The sequence below is a fragment of the Poeciliopsis prolifica genome, unplaced genomic scaffold (genome assembly GCF_027474105.1).
Source record: "Poeciliopsis prolifica strain line A6 unplaced genomic scaffold, Auburn_PproV2 SCAFFOLD015, whole genome shotgun sequence".
Classification (NCBI taxonomy): domain Eukaryota; kingdom Metazoa; phylum Chordata; class Actinopteri; order Cyprinodontiformes; family Poeciliidae; genus Poeciliopsis; species Poeciliopsis prolifica.
The window spans coordinates 8,984,961-9,001,964 of record NW_026562390.1 but is presented as its reverse complement, the minus strand read 5'-3'; the positions used below and the strand labels follow the sequence as shown (position 1 = coordinate 9,001,964).

Sequence of the window (17,004 nt, the reverse complement as noted above, 5' to 3'; positions counted from 1 at the left end):
CTCAAAAATTTGTTCAAGAACATTTGGGCAAGGCAGGTTTTGTTTGGATAACACCATTCATTTACAGGGTGAACAAACACAGAGAACAAGGAACTTTATCCTCAACCCAGAAGGGTTGAGGATAAAGTTTAAAGCAGAGTAAGTTCATAAAATGAAATCCAGCCAAGAGGCTCAAGAGGCAAAGAGCAGCAGCACAACACAGACAGGTGAATCCATCCGACAGATGACTATAACTTCTGCACTCAATAAATCTGGACTTCATGGAAACTCTGCAAAAAGAATATTTAAAAGAAAGCCAAAAGAAGAAATCCTGTTTGCAGTTTGCTACCAGCCCTGCAGGGAGCACAACGTGAAGCTAAATAAGTACAAACAGAGAAATGTGTTCTCTCTCCCAGGGATGTAAGAACAAAATGATGCAACAGGACGGTTAAGATCAAAGCATACTCTTGCACTGCTCTCTATCCAGTCTGGGTTTTAACTATCTTACAAAGAATAATGAACAAAATTTTAGTTTCCAGACATGCAAAGGCGGCAAACAACCTCCAGAAAAACCTGTTGTTGTAACTGTAGTACATAGTTTTCAATAAATATTTAATCGAGAGGGCAAAATATAAAAGCACACCGGGTTTTTAATTTTTTCTTCAGAAAAAGACTTTGAAAAACATCTGTCGTTTTCTTTTATTTCACAATTATGTGCTAGTTTCTATACAGAGGGGTGCGGTTTCAAAATCTTAAATATTTGGAAAAGGTTGAGGGGAATTGCACAACATAACCAAAATAAATTATCATTTTTCACATTGGTTTCCATTACTTTCTTCACAAGGAATCTAGTTCAGACAACAAAAAATCTTCCGTGCTAAAACATTTAAAGGCTGCGTGCACACAACACACACGGCTCATCAGCTCTTAGACACAGCAGAAAACAGATTCTCCCAACATGAATTTGTGGCTCGATTTCACCCGCCCTCCATTCTTTTTCCTCTGGAGCGATCGAAGCGATGGAAAAAAAACCTGTTAAAAAAAGATAAGCATACACCCTGAGAAAGCAAACGTGTAGAAAGCTGCTAATAAACCACAAGCTGAGAGTTTTTAAATAATTAGCGTTTACTTATTGCTTCTTCAAATTTGTCCCATGACTAACTGCAGTGAGAAACTGTGGCATTTAGGGATGTTTGGGTTTTGGACCTTTGTTCTTTATTAGCTTTCTCTGACACACTTGTTCCTATTAACCAAAAAAGTATATAAAATTTTGAGCAAGCGCTTACATCGATTCAGCTAAAATAAAAGAAATGAATGCATTCTAATAATAAAGCTCGGAATTCAAAATGGCTTGGATTTGAGGCTCGTTTCCAAAGGACCTCTTCTGTCCAAATGCTAATAGTAGAACAACAAACTCTATGGAAAATTAAGTCTACATTAACAAAGAAACTACCGCAAATGATGGGCAAACAACCCGTGATATAATTACTACGGAATGACAACCTCTGGCAGAAACGCATTCGCGCCCCAGAAAGTCGGAGGGAGCGAGGAGGCAGCGTCTCACCGGTCTCGTGTTCACAGCAATTACAGACAAAGCTGAAGGAGGCGAGCGAAGAAGTAATGCTCCTGAGAACCAGGGGTTTCCATGGAAACTTCTGAATGAAGTCGCTGGAAAAGGGGAACGCGAGAGAGTTCAAATTATTGCAGCATCAACAACACCATGTTCTCCACCCTTCAGGCCGGTAGGAAAAATAGCATCTACTTGCAATTCCAATAGAGCTGTCTATCTTCCACAAAGACCAAAGCAATTTACACAATGTAGAAACCAGATACTTACATGCACTGTACAGAAAGACGTAACTTCTTTTTTTTTTTACCGTGTTGATTTAAATCTGATTCATCTTTTCCGGTTTTTAATCAGCCAAGATTACCAAAATTGTTTCTATTTGTTAATTTCTAGAATAACAAGAAAATAATTTTGGGTTGTCTTGGGTGCAATTTCCAGACACTTGAAAGACTTCAAGAGAGAAATGCACATGTCGAAGCCACAACAAAACCCAAAGGTCATGTGAATATGAAGCTTGTAAAAGGGAGCAAGTCCTGTTCTGGTATGAACAGCCATTCAGAGGAGAAGAAGCCATTATGCCAAAATTAGTAAAGAAATAAAATAAAAAGTAAAAAACACCAGATTACACTAAGAAACTGCATTCAGGAACAAAACTCCTACAATTTGGAAACATGTACTGTCTCATATCAAGACATCAACAAAAAATTTACAAAAAAAATTTACTTTCAAATGGAAAATTACCCCAATAATCCAACCAAATTAACTCCAATTTTTTTAAGGACAACATAGTCAATGCCCAAGGTCACCCCTGACATTGTACTTGAAAAATGTTAGACATAGGAATCAACACACTAAAGATGCACTTAGATATCCTAAACTGCTTTCAGTTTTGAAATCTGAACGCAAATTATCCTGGGATACATTGAACAAACACCCATTACCATCATGCGACACCATTAAAGTTACCTGGACAAATCTAAAAACACGTTGACTGTGCACTGCTGGTCAGTTGGTTAAGGAAAGCATCCAAAACTTTTCCCTGGCTGTAAATAGGAACAATGTGTCTGGAATTATTTCATGCAAAAAATAGACAGTGATGGCGTGTTAACTAAAGGACTGCAATTCATTACTCTAATTAATGCAGCAAGCCTTTTAACACAGCAGCTGACAATGTACAAGCGACAATACGACATCAAACAACAGTAAAAGTACTTGATACTGCTGACTCTGTAAAATTAGAGATAAGAACAAAAGGTTTCTAACATTACAAATTCAATGTTTCATCCAAAATGCATATTTGCAAGAAATTAGCCAACCAGCAGTTGTCCAGTAATGCACAAAAATGTCACAAAAGAGAGTATGTTACTTCTACAGAACAGAAGGGCAGCATATTAAGCGATTACTTACTCTTCATATTTAATGTGGTAAGCTATGTCCTCTTCTTTCTCCTTGGTTTCTGTGGCAGAGTCTTTCTGAGAGGTGGAGGCTCCGTTACTTTCAGAGTTTAACACAGGGTTATTCCTGTTATTGTCCGTGGTTTGACCTTGTCCATGGGCCTGTGCCTGCTCAGCCTCCAGCTTCCCGTTTGTCCTTTTTGGGGGCCGACCCACCTTTCCCTTAGTGGGTGTTATCTGTCCTTTGGGTGAAAGTGTCACATTTTCAATGCAGGCCTCAAACCAGGCGCCGATGCTTACATCCCTACAGTCCACCAGCTCGTTAATCTGAAAGAGAAAAAAATACGCAAAAATGACTGGTCTTGACTGATATCCAATACATGCCCTATTAAATTTTACAAATATTAACCAACTTGGGCACTCAATAAAAACGGTTAACAGTGTACGATGAAAACCATATTTTTGAGACAAATATAAAAATCAGTCACAACACTGTGCTTCCATTTTTCTTATTTTTAACACCTCAAATTTCCTCAGAAATATTAGAAGTAGAGGCAAAGTCACACTGTGACAGAGTAGTAGTTGTTCTATAACAAGATTTCACTTTTGTTTGACGCAAAGACAAACTGACATTTTAAACAGCCTCACACGTCTTACACATTGGCATTAGAAATTGAAAACAACAGTCTCTCTGTATGTTCCCAAGAGAATGTTTCACCAAACTTTAAGTTGGAAATTAAAAGAGAGAGAAAGGCTGCCGGAGACTTACAAATCCAGCCTCTTCTACGACAGACGAAAAGTTCAAAATCATAGCTAAAATATTGTTTAAATTCATATTGGCAGATACAACCATTTACCATTTACAGCTGAACATTTTAAAGGGTAGTATTACTCTTTAAAGTTCCATCTTCTTCGCTAACAGTTTTGACTTTAATCCCCAACATTATGATAACTAGGAATCTTGGGTTTGCATTTGCCATGTATATTACAGTCAACTGGTTTCAGATATCCAACGATACAACAAAATACGTTTTGATTTAAGATTTTCCTTTTTATTATTCAGTCTTGCACAAATTTTATAAGCTGTCTTATAATCCACACTATCCATTAAGTTCTCCTTTTTTTGAAGTGTGAGAAATTGGCATCTATGGATGATGCTGTTTCCAATTGGTCTTCAGATTCAGCACATGGATGAGCCTACAGTCTCTTTACTAGGCTGGATGAGAATGTCAACGTCACTGCCTTCAGTCCAACTTTAACACTAAGATGCAACCAATGTAAGGCAATGAAAGACTCCATCAGCAAATGTATTTTAGTAGAATACAATGGAGGCCCATAAAGGAATATTCTGCCACTATACGTAAATAATTTAGCGCCAAGAAACCAAAAACAGGAACTTCAAAAATGTACCGTTTATTTGTAACTTTTTGAAATTGCTGCATTATTCTTAGATTCTAACAGAATAAATTCAAGATTCCAAAACTGTTCACTTTTATTATTTTCATGAGCGAACTCACCTTATACAAGCCAATCCCTGGGTTGACTAACGTGCTCCGGCTGGATGTGGGTGGCTGAGTGTCCTGTGCTGGACTGGAGGACCTGAACCCATTTTTGGTACTAGCAGCGATGGTTTCTGGCTTGGTTTCATTTACAGTGGCACGGTCGCTTTCGTTCTTATTGTCCGTGTCGGATGAGGTCTCCATATCTGTGGAGGAGACCGTAGCCCGGAGGTTTTCAGGCTTCGAGTCAGGCAGAGGAGCTGAGCTACTGGCAACACCTGAGGCGTCCTTGGTGGCGGGACTGTCCGGGGGGTCGGTCTGAGACCGAATCAGCAGCTGGACGATGTCATTGAGACCCACGTTGTAGTCAAAAAGTGTCAGACCATCTTCCATCTAAACAAAAGAAAAAGCCATAGTCATTTATGAAAAGACACCAATATGATACAACAATGTAAATGGTGTTTTTACTAAATAAGCACTGCTTCTATTTGAGCTAAGAAGAAAAAAAAGAAAAAAAAAAGAATGGTGTCCCTGTAATATTTATGCTGAAAATATATGAATAACCTTTCTTTTACATGTGTCAAACATCCTTAATCTAATGGGTTCAAATCCCAATAAACCCTTTGCTATAACAAATTAACCCTCATGTGCTGACAATTACCCTCAGACTAATCACAAGGCTATTTATGAAACCAAACATTAAAAGCACCTGGCAGCGTACATAAAAGCAAAGCCAGAGAAAGAGGCTGTTGATGATAGTGACAGTGTAAACAGCAGAGGAGAACAATCTGCTCCACATCTTCAGGAGAATTTTGTTCAAAGGTGAATCTAGAAATTTTGTAATTGCAGTGCAGTAAAAAAAAATTCAAAATGATTATTTCTGGAGCTTATGCAAGTGAATGTAAACCTAATCATTTTCAGTTTTTTGGGGGGACCACCCTGTAATCATTGCTGTCAGGGGAATCCTGCAAGAAAACGTGGAATGCATCGAAGAGAGAACATAAGCTTAAAATGTTTGTTTTGGTAAAATGAAAGAAAACCTCAAGCATTATAAACATAAATACATATTTAGAATAAAGGTAATGACAAGCGGGAAAGCCATTACCAAAAATAGTGGAGGTGGAAAAAATTTCTTCTGGTAACACAACAGACCAAACTTTCCTCAAAATTTTTTCTAAAACAGTGTAAACTGATAGTGATAACTGGAATCTGTTACATTGTGTAGCACTATTGATGTTTTTATTTATATTTACAATACAATTAGAGACTTATGTTGTTGAATTTTCTTAACTTGGTAAAAATATCAAACTGCAAATCAAAGATTAGAAAAACACATCAATCTTAAAGGACCCTTGGCTTAGGCAAACTGTGCTGGTTTTAGTACCAGGTTTATGTGTATTGCAACTGTGGGTATTTAATATTATGTTGTACTGTCCTGTTGCAGTTTTATTTTAGTTTATGTATTTTTTATATGCAAAAAAAAGGAACTTGTTTTCAAGGCATAAAAATAAACAGGTTGGCTAAACAGTAAGAGTTTACATTCTGCAATTATTATCTTTACAACACATTCCAGATGTTTGGGCTTATCTAGAACTCAGCATTGGATATTTAACCCTCGGCTGATTTTTTAAATTTTATTTATTTTTCCCCCATGCGCTATCCACAGTGACTTCATTTCCAGCAGCGAGATCAGGCTCCCGCTGCAACGTGTTTTTACTTTTACTCTCCTCACAATCAGCCTCAAAACAAAGGGCCCCAAACACACAAGAGGGAAATTCCAAGAATAAATACATACACAAATTGATAATGTCACTTTAGGCATGAAATGGGTCATTTTCATATGCTTCATAATTTAAAAGCAAAAAATTTGATTATAGCCTCTCAACTGAACGTAAAGCGGTTATAAACACAAAATGGGGAAACTGCGCCACTATGTCAAGTAGAGAAGATTAAGACACACACATGCCTATGTGTGCGTGCACTGGTGCCGTTTAGGCATGTAGATCACAAGTCTACGTTTACATCTGCTCTCTTGTGTTCAAAAAAACTGTTGGCCAACGCTCAGGTAGAGATTATACGACAGAATAAACCAAAAAGTCTGCGCAGCGTGAAGAAAAACGCTGAGCTTTTTTTTTTTACGACCGACGGCTCTGCTACTGCCCTGTTTGTGTTTATCTGAACTGTTCCACAGAAACAGGCGCCAGATCGCTGCTGCGGTCTACGGGTTCTTTCTGCGAGCAAAAAAAATAAATAAATAAGAGATATGTACGCATGAATTACAGTGATCGGATGTGTAGCTGGGGGACAGAAATGACTTGGTTGCTATGACAACCGAAAGAGAGCACCCCACACACACACACACACACACACACACACACACACACACACACACACACACACACACACAGACACACAGACACACACACACACACACACACACACACACACACACACACACACACACACACACACACACACACACACACACACACACACACACACACACACACACACACACACACACACACACAGAGCTTCATCCGCCACCCCACTTTAAGTCTGAGCCTATGCAATCCAGAACCCACCAACACAATCAACATCAACATGACCCTTTCAGGGAGGATCCAGAGGATTTACTGTTAGCTGTGCTGTTTAATACGGCCACTGCTTTTCGAATGCAGCGTAGAGTTGGAAACCTCAACTCATTGCACATATCAGCAATTCATTTTACCCCCGATAAAGCCTTTGTGCTGTGGGGAGAGAAGCATGGCCGCCACCCTCGCTCGCTCTCCCCAACCCTCTCTTCTTCGTTGTTTGACAATGGGGAAGGGAGAGGTTGGAGGTGTAGGAGGAAAGCACGATTTCCCCCATCCTTCTCGGTTTTTAATAGCCTCATGAAATTTAGATCAGAGGAGCAGCCGTGCAAACAGAGCCAAACACTTACTTGCACCTATCTGTCCTTTGCATGGTGGTCTGCCTCGGCTTTCTTTTGTCTGGCTCTGACTGAGTCTGACCTCTGATTTTGGTGTAGTGACGCCATTGTTTTTCGGCGTAAGCTTTAAGAGAACAAAGGTAAACAAAACAAACTGGGAGCATCCTGAGCAGATAATGAGCCTGCTGGCAGAACCTGCTGCAGAGAGACTGGCTCACCGTTGATGAGTTCATGTTATTCGGAATAGAGACTCGCACAGACAGAATTTCAGAACAGCACACAGCAGAATGGCACTGCACCAAACACAAATGGCTTGGCTGTTTTCTGGGGAGTTTTTTTTTTTTTTTTTTTTTTTTTGCATTCGCTCTTCACAGCAGCTTCATTTCCAGCAGCGTGATCAGACTCCTGCTGCAAGGTGTTTTTGACTTCAGCCTCTTCGGAATCAGCCTCGAAACACAGAACAAGAAACTAAAATGGAAAAATCTTGTTAATAGAAATCGTGCGCATTGAAACAGAATGTTGTTGAAGCCAGAAACGTGGCAATTTCACCCTCGTTTGCAGCTTAATTTAAAAAGCATGATGCTTCTTATGTATCAGGAGACTTGACAAGTCTGCCGATACTTGTCAAGTATCAGACATATGGAGGTGTCTGAGCAAAAGTTCCACTTGAAAGTGAAACACTTCCTCAGGATCTGAACACTCCAGCTGAATTTTCAGAAACAGACGAAACACCCATCAAAGCAAGATCCAAAGAAAGTGGGCATAAAACAATTCAAACCAGCTGGAATATTTTCACCTTTTTCTTGTTACAACAACAATCATACAATCAACATGTAACTTTACATGCCTTAGTTATCTGACAAGCCAACAGGGTCCTCAAATGTGACAATTAGGACTGCAATTAATGATTAATTTAGTAATTGATTGTTCTATTGATTATCACGCTTAATTGCCAGAATATGCAGATTTTCCCATATTTTTTAGACATTACATTAATGATACAGATAACCAAATAATTAATTCCTTTTTAAGAAAGAAAATGAGAAATGTATTACCTCAACTGCAATAATACAGCATTCCTCTAGTAAATTTCAACCAGTGAAGCTAAATCTATCCCACAACATTAGCTTTGAGTAAAACTTAGTTACAAACGTGTTTTCATTTCAAATGTAAAAAGCACACAATTTGTATATATTACAGCTTTGGATTAATTACTGTTGTTTTTGAATCTCTGTAGACCAGATAACAATTAATCGATTATTATATTAGTTGATAATTTCAATAATCGATTCATCACAATATTATTAATCCGTTCAGGTTCAGTGACAACTATCATTTACCGTACTATATAAAGAACAAAAGTACAGGGAATATTTACGTAAGAAAATCATAAGAAATTCCTCTTCCAGACATCTTGAAGAAGCAATGGTCAGATGAGACATAATAACATTACATATACCAAATGCCATGTGTAGATTAGAACTAGCACCCTGAACACACCATACTGATGGTGGTGGCAGGATTATGCGATTTTCTTAGAGAGGATGGATGGAGCTAAATACAAGGCAATCCTGGAGGAAAGTCTTCACACTTGCATGGATGTTCAACCATATAACCAGAGCTACACTGGTTTCAGACTGACTGAGACTCAGCTTCCAACTCTACACGTGCAAAGCAAATTCAGACATGCAGCTGTAACTTAGATGCGGTTCTACTAAGTAGTGGCTCAGTGGGAGAGCCGAGGCCGATAACCCCCACTTTATTTGTAAAACATATTCGTCTCAAGTATGCACTAGTCAGTGCTGGTCTACGGCATATAAACACAACAATGTTTGTGGTTGTGGTATGACAAAATGTAAAAAGATTTAGTTACAGACTAAACTTTGAGCACTCTTTGAAAACTGAACTGTTCTGGCTTTTTTATATTAGATCAGTGACGCAGCTAATTTTTTTGTAGTCTGCATCTTATCAGGGTAAATATTTCCACTATCATTCACTAATCATTGTGATGACATGCCACCTCGAATTACCTTTTTTTTTTATGGTTAAAAATATTAGCCTCCGACGGCTTTTCAGGTGTGAAAGAAAAGCAGAATCGACACTTGTGAATGAGAAGGAAGACGCCGCAAACAAATTTCTGCACGGTTACTTCTGAACTCCGCCCCACATTTCTGTTGGTGAAGAGTTGGGCAAAATAGGTCATATTACCAAAAACAATGACGGGAGAAGGGGTGTGGAGGCGGGGGGCCTGTGTGCCTGCTCTGTGCTAGCCTTCGGCTTAGGGTTTTTTTTATCATTCATTCTCCCCTCCGTCATTTGATCTCAAAGAAAAATCCACCGTTTGATTTACTTCTTCAGCTTTTTTAAAAATTTTTTATAAACCTAGCGTTTCAGTTTGAGCATAAAGTTTAGTTTTCTACAGAGGTTTGAAGATTTTAAATCAAGTGGTTTGATAACCACTGTCCCAATTTTCCTTATGTGTTCTCACACATTATTATTCCAAATATTCTAATGAAGAAAAAAAAAACGAAATAATAAGTCATTAGTGTTAGTTCCTTACCATATGGTTTTATTAATGACTAATAGTGGCAATCATATTACTAAGCAACCTTGTTTACAGCTTTAGCTTCTCTCATCGGCCTAAGAGTAAGAAACTGAGCCATGCATTTGAAAAGTTCTTGTTAATCATGAAAATGTCACTAAATCTGATCACTGCTTTTAAATAAATTGGTAGATAACGTGGGGTCCTCTGACTAACACGCATGCTGGGTCAAACTGCAAACATATTTAAACTGGTAGAAAGCCTGCAGTTACCCGTCAGGGGTTCAAGGCCTTCCATTGTTTTCTACCTTTTGTCCAGTCTATCTATCTATAAGCGAAGGGTGTGGACTGCGTGAAAGAGTTGCTGCAGCTAACTTTGCAGCACAGCAATAACTTTCAAATGAGGAGGCACAACAACATTGATCCATGTATAATCAAATTGCAACAATATCTAGGTCAGAGAAATCGTCTGCCTGAAAGAGAGCAGCCAAGCAAACAGGCAGCAACATTGGAAAAAATCCAACTATCTTAACATGCAATAAGTAATTGCTTTAGAAGGGGGAAAAGTGGACTACAGTGTTTTAGATAAATCACACGGACGCCATGTGCTGAGCTTTGAACCGAAAGCCAAGGCGCTTTTTTAAAATTAGCAAATATGCAGGCTTGTTGCAAAAGTGTGTGGGCGCTGAGCTGAAAGGCCACACGGCCAGGGGAAGACGTGTGTGAGGCTGTGAGTATGAGTGAAAAAAATGTTTAAAGTGAAACATGCACAACAAGTAGTGATCAGTAAAACACTAGACGACGAAAAAACTAAAGCACAGTTAAAAAAATGGAAAGGAAGACACAAGCAGTAAGTCAAAGATGAGCGGCTGCTGGCTCAGGACGCTCACAACAGAAACGCAAGCATGACTTTGAAGCGATGAGGCAGCGAGAGCAGAGAGCTGGAGGGAAAAACAAGACGCCATTTTGAAAAGGGAATTAGACTGAGTTGCCGAGCTACGAGCCTAAATCCTAACAGACCTCAGACACCAGAGTGCATGTCAGTGTACAAGCTCATTCCATACATTACTTAACACATGGAAAGCCCATGACCAAGGCTCTCCACTTGTTTTCCATTGGAATAAAGGAAGTAGGGGATTTACAACACCGGATGGGCAACAACCAGGACCAACTTCAGGTTAACAAATGATCAAATGAATACTCCTATCATTTATTAACACTGTGACCCGCTTCAGGGCAAACATTCTTTAATGTAAAAGTAGTTGTGTTGAGTGGCTTACAAACGATAAGCAAAACAGACATTTTCTTATTGAGCATAACTATTTTTAGGGGAACAATTTGAAACCACTTCCTTAAGTGCTATTTTTTTCCTAAGTGAGCAGGAGAGAGTGTCCAACTTGCAGAACCCAAACTGACTCATCTAGATGAGTCAATGAGGTCCGACTTCTCAATCTCTCGTAGAACAAAAATCTTCTGCCTGACATACATCAACAGGTATGACTGAATATCAGCAAAGTGAGATCAGCATACCATACGGTGCAGCCTTTCCCGGGGCTATAATGTTTAGCTGACTCACCAAGTCAGTACAACGAGAAAACTCAGAATAAACGCAGGCGCAAACAGACGACAGATCTGTTTGTAGAAATATTTGCATGAACAAAAAAATTATGTTCAGGTTTAAGCTACACTTAAGCTTATCAGTAGTGCAAATATGACAAATTCTTTATTAAATACAGTTAAATAAGACAAATAGGTCAAAGATATAGCCAATTATAGAATCATTTTTCAATTTACATTTTCTTTATATACATGCTTTTCTTCATAATACAATACAATTGGTATAGTCACAGAGATTCAGTTCCATATAGTCTAGTTCTATAAAATCAGCTTATCATTTAATGTCAATTGTGCATCCTTTCCTCTCAGCGGTACAGCTCACATCAGTGCAGTTCAGTATGCTACTTCATGGTCCGCCATATTCATTAGAACATTGGGCTCTCACTGGGAAGGAAGGGCTAAATGTTTGTGTGATGCCAGTAGCTCCGCCCTAACCAGTAGTACCATTGTCCTGTGCACCTACAACCGAAAGGGTTTCAGGAATTGGTTGGTTGCATTATGGACCTATTTTGCAATAAAAACAAATGAAATAGTGCACCGAACCTCAACAACTCAATGCAAATGAGGCATTACTTAATATCTATTTTATACCATACAGAGGAACTACAAGTCTTGAAAGTGTCACACAACTTAATAGTAAGAGCTCTGTCAACTGTGACATATAGCAAAACAAGATTTACCTCAAGCTTTCATACATATTGGAATGACTGTTTTGTGATGAATGCGTCTCTCTTTTTCACTCAATTATTTATTTTACATTTTATTTTTAAATGTTATGGACTACTTTTGTCAGGAAATAAAGACTTCTATATTCTGAGGAAACATGTGGCAGCAGTGGTGAATAACAATTCCCTTCGAACAGGAAGACAACTCCATTAAAACTAGATGAACTCAAGAGTAAACCTGCTGCTTTAAAAGCTGCTCACCATAGGTAGCCAAGCATAGTGACATACACAAACATGCATAAATTAATCTTGTTTAAGGAGCTTGCAACTTTTATTGTCTTCAAATATAGGTAACATATCCAAAGCTTTCCAATTCAAGAAAGAAAATATTTCATACAACTTGCTCACAGAAAGACATTTTCGGGTAGATGTAATGTCAAACCTTACCATGATAGATTGAACTCTGACCTATGACTTTATAATCAAAGTTGTTAAAGAGGTCTCGAAAAAAATTATTGTATTGGTCAAAAATTCACTTGCATGAAAAAATCAGAAAATCAAAAATCAATTTTGTCTTGATCGACCTAAATCGTGATCGTTTTAGTGAATGCAGTATACTTCAATACATGCAGTATACTTCAATACATGCAATATACTTCAATACATGCAGTATACTTCAATACATGCAGTATACTTCAATACAACCAGGCTCATTAACAACAACATTCTTCTGTGTGGTGACAACTTAAAATAATTATTTTCAGTGTTTGGTATTAAAAAATAAGTAAGAGAAATCCTAATGATGTGGAAACCTGTTTGTAAAGTAAATTTTATGTTCTATGAAATATCTGATTTACTTTGTGTGACAGAGTAAGAGAGCGCAACTCTATTAACAGACAGGATGAACGAAAGTCCTTTGGAAATCTCACAACGTAAACATTTACATTGTTTGGTAACACTATCTACTATGTTATTGTTTCTAACTCTGTTAATCACCAGTAGAGCAAGCAAAAAAAAAAACATAAACTCCATAATCATTGTCTTTGTTTCAAAATGCAAATCATAATCCTTGACATAAAGTCTTCATTTAATATTTCAAAAATAATATTCCTATAATGTCTTTGCATTGTAGATCTGAGGGGGAAATTAAAATGGGCTAAAATCGGTATTAGCAAGTACCAAGTTTGACTTTGAGGAACCAACCCAAAAATATTCCTCATAAAAACAAGTGAGTTCAAAGTAAACAGCCATTTTTAAATATGCTTCAGAGGTTATTACTAACAACTAAACACTACATACAATTATTCTTTTTACACATTTTTTTTCTAAGCTTGGTTCTACGAGGCCACCTATGAATAAAACATATATGTAGATTTACAAACGCAATCTATTGAAGTTTGTCTATCAAAATAAAACAAACACTATAATAAAAATATTTTTTCCCACCAGCTATAAATAAGATGTCATCAATTGCAGATCTTCGTCAGGTGTCATTCACTTAACTTAATGATTTTTCTCATAGATTTATCATTCTCATTCTGTAGTAAATGTCAAAAAGGGCCTTCGGTCTCAAAGCAAAAACCCTGCATAAACTTGTTCACACATTTCTGGTTTACACAAATGACAGACTTAGTGGTAGTGTGCAATCTGCACAGATATTTTACCGTTCTGCTCAGCTGGGCTCTCTCTGTAAGGGGGCACTGAAGATAAATTAAAGCTGTCTCAGGATCAAATTTCAGTGGAACCATTGTAAGAGGGAACAATCAAAAAAAGAAAAAATATAAAACCTAAATGTTATTGTCATTATTATGAAATTCTCTTTATTGAAATGATTTTGTTCCTTCCAAATATGTTACACATAGAATACACAGAGGATCTGAAGCACAAATTAATAACTCTGTGGCTGACCTGATTACACATTTCCACAAACACATTTTTCTGCATAACATAAAGTGATGACATGTAATTGTTCACTTACACTGTGACGGTGCTTAAATGTATGGCTTTATTAAACACAGCATAATATTTGTGCTTTATTGTGATGTGTGACTTCAGTAAAGAATTTGTCTAACAAAACATGCCAGAGATCCATCAGTGGCGCCTTTGTTAGACATCACACAAGTGCAACTTGGGGGAACAGCACTGCCACATGAGAACAGGTTTCTTTACACTATGCAGACACTGAGTGTGCACACTGTGCATTGTGCGCATGGTGGTGACGCTAGGGTGTAAACAAATACACTTGCTTCAAGGCACGTGTGGGCTCCAGGGTGATCTACCCCATTAAACAATAATGAAGACTTTCTAAAAGGATCTGTGGAGTTTAAATAACGCTGCGACGTCGTTATGCATGCGAAATAGAAATCTGAAGTCGCATTTGGAGCTCTGTCGTTTATCCAGCTAGAAACGGCTAGTGGATGTGCTAGTTTGCAGCGTACTCCGCGGAGCCACATGTGGAAACAAAGTGCTGCGTTCCCGTTTCTCTGCACTAGCAATGTAAACAAACATGTCCACGCCATTTGTGAAGCGCACGGAGAGCTAACGTTAACCCCAATCGTCCCGATAGGATGCCAGTCGGAGATCTTTCGCAAGACCTGTTGGCGGATTTTCTATCAAAACAGGAAGCTCGCACGGGGTCCGAAAAAGACTTGAGCACAGGGAGGAGGACCACTGAAGTCAACCCCCCTTGTCAAAGCGTCAAAACTGGCTGCTGCGTGACGGGGGCTGACAGGCAGAAGTGGGTTTACCTGCTTCCCTCGGTAGAAGAGGCGCTGCTGTTGGGGGCTCACATTGAAGATGTCCTGTATTTTCAGCCGTAAAGACTCAATTTTGGTCAGCCGAGAAAGATCCTCAACGGTTCGCGTCTCCTTCCCGTCTATCGTGCGAACCTGGATCCACATCGTTGCGCGGCGCCCCCGGCTAGGCCTCGAATAAACAATGGGCGAAAAAGTCTTTCTCGGTACAAACGTGTTTTTTGGGGGGGGCTCAGATGAGACGGAAATAAACCATTTTTGGGGCGCTCCGTTGCGTTTTCCTCTGCAGAGGTAACGTCGGACTGGCTCTCAAGCAGGAGGTGTCTCACATGAGGTCGCGGCGCCAAGCAAATCTCGCGAAGTAACGTTAAGCGGAGATCTGGGCGCCTTTAAAGAAACAGCTCTCTATTTTCACATGAGCGAGATTTGAGCCCTAACAAGTAGCTACAGATTTGTAACGCAATGATGCCTCATAATGTTGCATTTAAAGCCCCTTTTTTGACAAATGAAATTGTTTCTATATGTTATTTGGTACAATGATATTAGGACACCATCTTGCAGTGACACTTAATCCTTCTCAAGAGTGGCTTCTTTGTTTTGTGTTTTTCATTCAGTCTCCAGACAGGGCAGAGCCGGGGCCCAGGAATGCATAGGGCCAGAAGCAGAATGAGATTTGGGGCCCAACCTGTTCACTATAGCGTCAGTAATCTCTGGTGCTTTTTTAAATTACAATTTAGTGGTCTGTTTCACAATAAACCAGTGAAATAGCAAAAAAAAGCCAAACGTGTAAGATGGCTCTTTTATGGACATTCATTTATAAAAGTGTTACTACAAACATTTTCATTCATTTATTTAGATTTCTACAAAGATTCGGAGGGGCAACAATTCTAATTTTGTAAAGCCATGGAGTCATCAACACACAAGTCCATAACCTCTGCATTATGCTGGAGACTTATATATTTATTTATTATTATTATTATTATTATTATTATTATTATTATTATTATTATTATTATTATTATTATTATTATTATTATTATTATTATTGTTATTATTATTATTATTATTGTGCTTAGCACTCAATCCCATGATTGTGCACTAGGCTCAAATAAATTCCTTCTGGACATGTAAGATGAACAAAATATGGTGTGAGAAGAAAAAAAACTTATTGTATTTTTCATACTCCATAAGTGTAAATATGAAGTGTTTTTGTTGTTGTTGTGTTTTCCCAGACGTAAAAAACAAACATTCCCAAAGTCACAGTTTTAAATCAATGTAAATTTTGATCATTTTGCAAACATATTTTTAATTTCTCATCATGTTTTACTAACTCTAACCAGACATTTTTTTCAGCTCCTGGAGTCATAAATGCTCCCTGGATGTCTCAAATAAACTAATTGTTGACATAGCATATGCTGTGTTAAGAAAATTTACCCAGAAGTAATTATATGAGCTTTTACATGAATATCTAAGCAAAGCAAATGGTTACAAAAAACAAAGATGTTTTGTTTTATGTATTGTATGTATAATGTATTCTTTCTGTGGAACATGTATACCCCGTGTTTTTTCCAAGATGATAATTGGCTGAGAACGGAGAACGTGTCTGATCAGAGATCATTAATATATGCAGTCGAACAGAGTGGCATGGTCATCCATAGACACGGACAAAACACCTACTATGTCGTTGTTTTATGCTAGATTTTGTGCTTACTGCATAATGAGAAACCTGAGATGTAAGGAAAAGGGGAAATTTTACTCTGTTCCACATTGGAACCTGTAATGTTGACACGCGACATCTAGCGGTCATAATGGAGCAATGCTTTAAGTTGGGAGAAAACGCTTTTATTTCCTGTTACTTATTAGAATTTAAAACTGGGGCAAATAATCCGATAAAAGTTTTATTTTAATGTAATAATTTGCAGAATAAAGTAATCATGTTGAAAATAAAGCTCGGATTTTAGGAAAAAAACATCACTTCAATGATATTTGTATTTCTCCTCATTTATGTGTTTTTATGTTAGTGATAACGCACCCCTACAGAAGCAGAAAAGCTAAAT

At 38.1% G+C, this 17,004-nt stretch overlaps 1 protein-coding gene across 1 annotated transcript in view; it reads right to left on the bottom strand.

The window, feature by feature from the left end:
• The window catches only part of LOC129366304 (E3 ubiquitin-protein ligase UHRF2-like), a 33,670-nt gene extending 18,330 nt beyond the window's left edge, over positions 1-15,340 (bottom strand). Inside the window, exons 1-3 of the mRNA XM_055040060.1 lie at positions 14,942-15,340; positions 4,458-4,832; positions 2,954-3,267 (exon numbers count right to left, since the gene is read on the bottom strand). Of these exons, the coding sequence (XP_054896035.1) occupies positions 2,954-3,267; positions 4,458-4,832; positions 14,942-15,094 (842 nt within the window). The 5' untranslated portion in view covers positions 15,095-15,340. The remainder of the gene's footprint in view (positions 1-2,953; positions 3,268-4,457; positions 4,833-14,941) is intronic.
• Between the last annotated feature and the right edge of the window lie 1,664 nt (positions 15,341-17,004).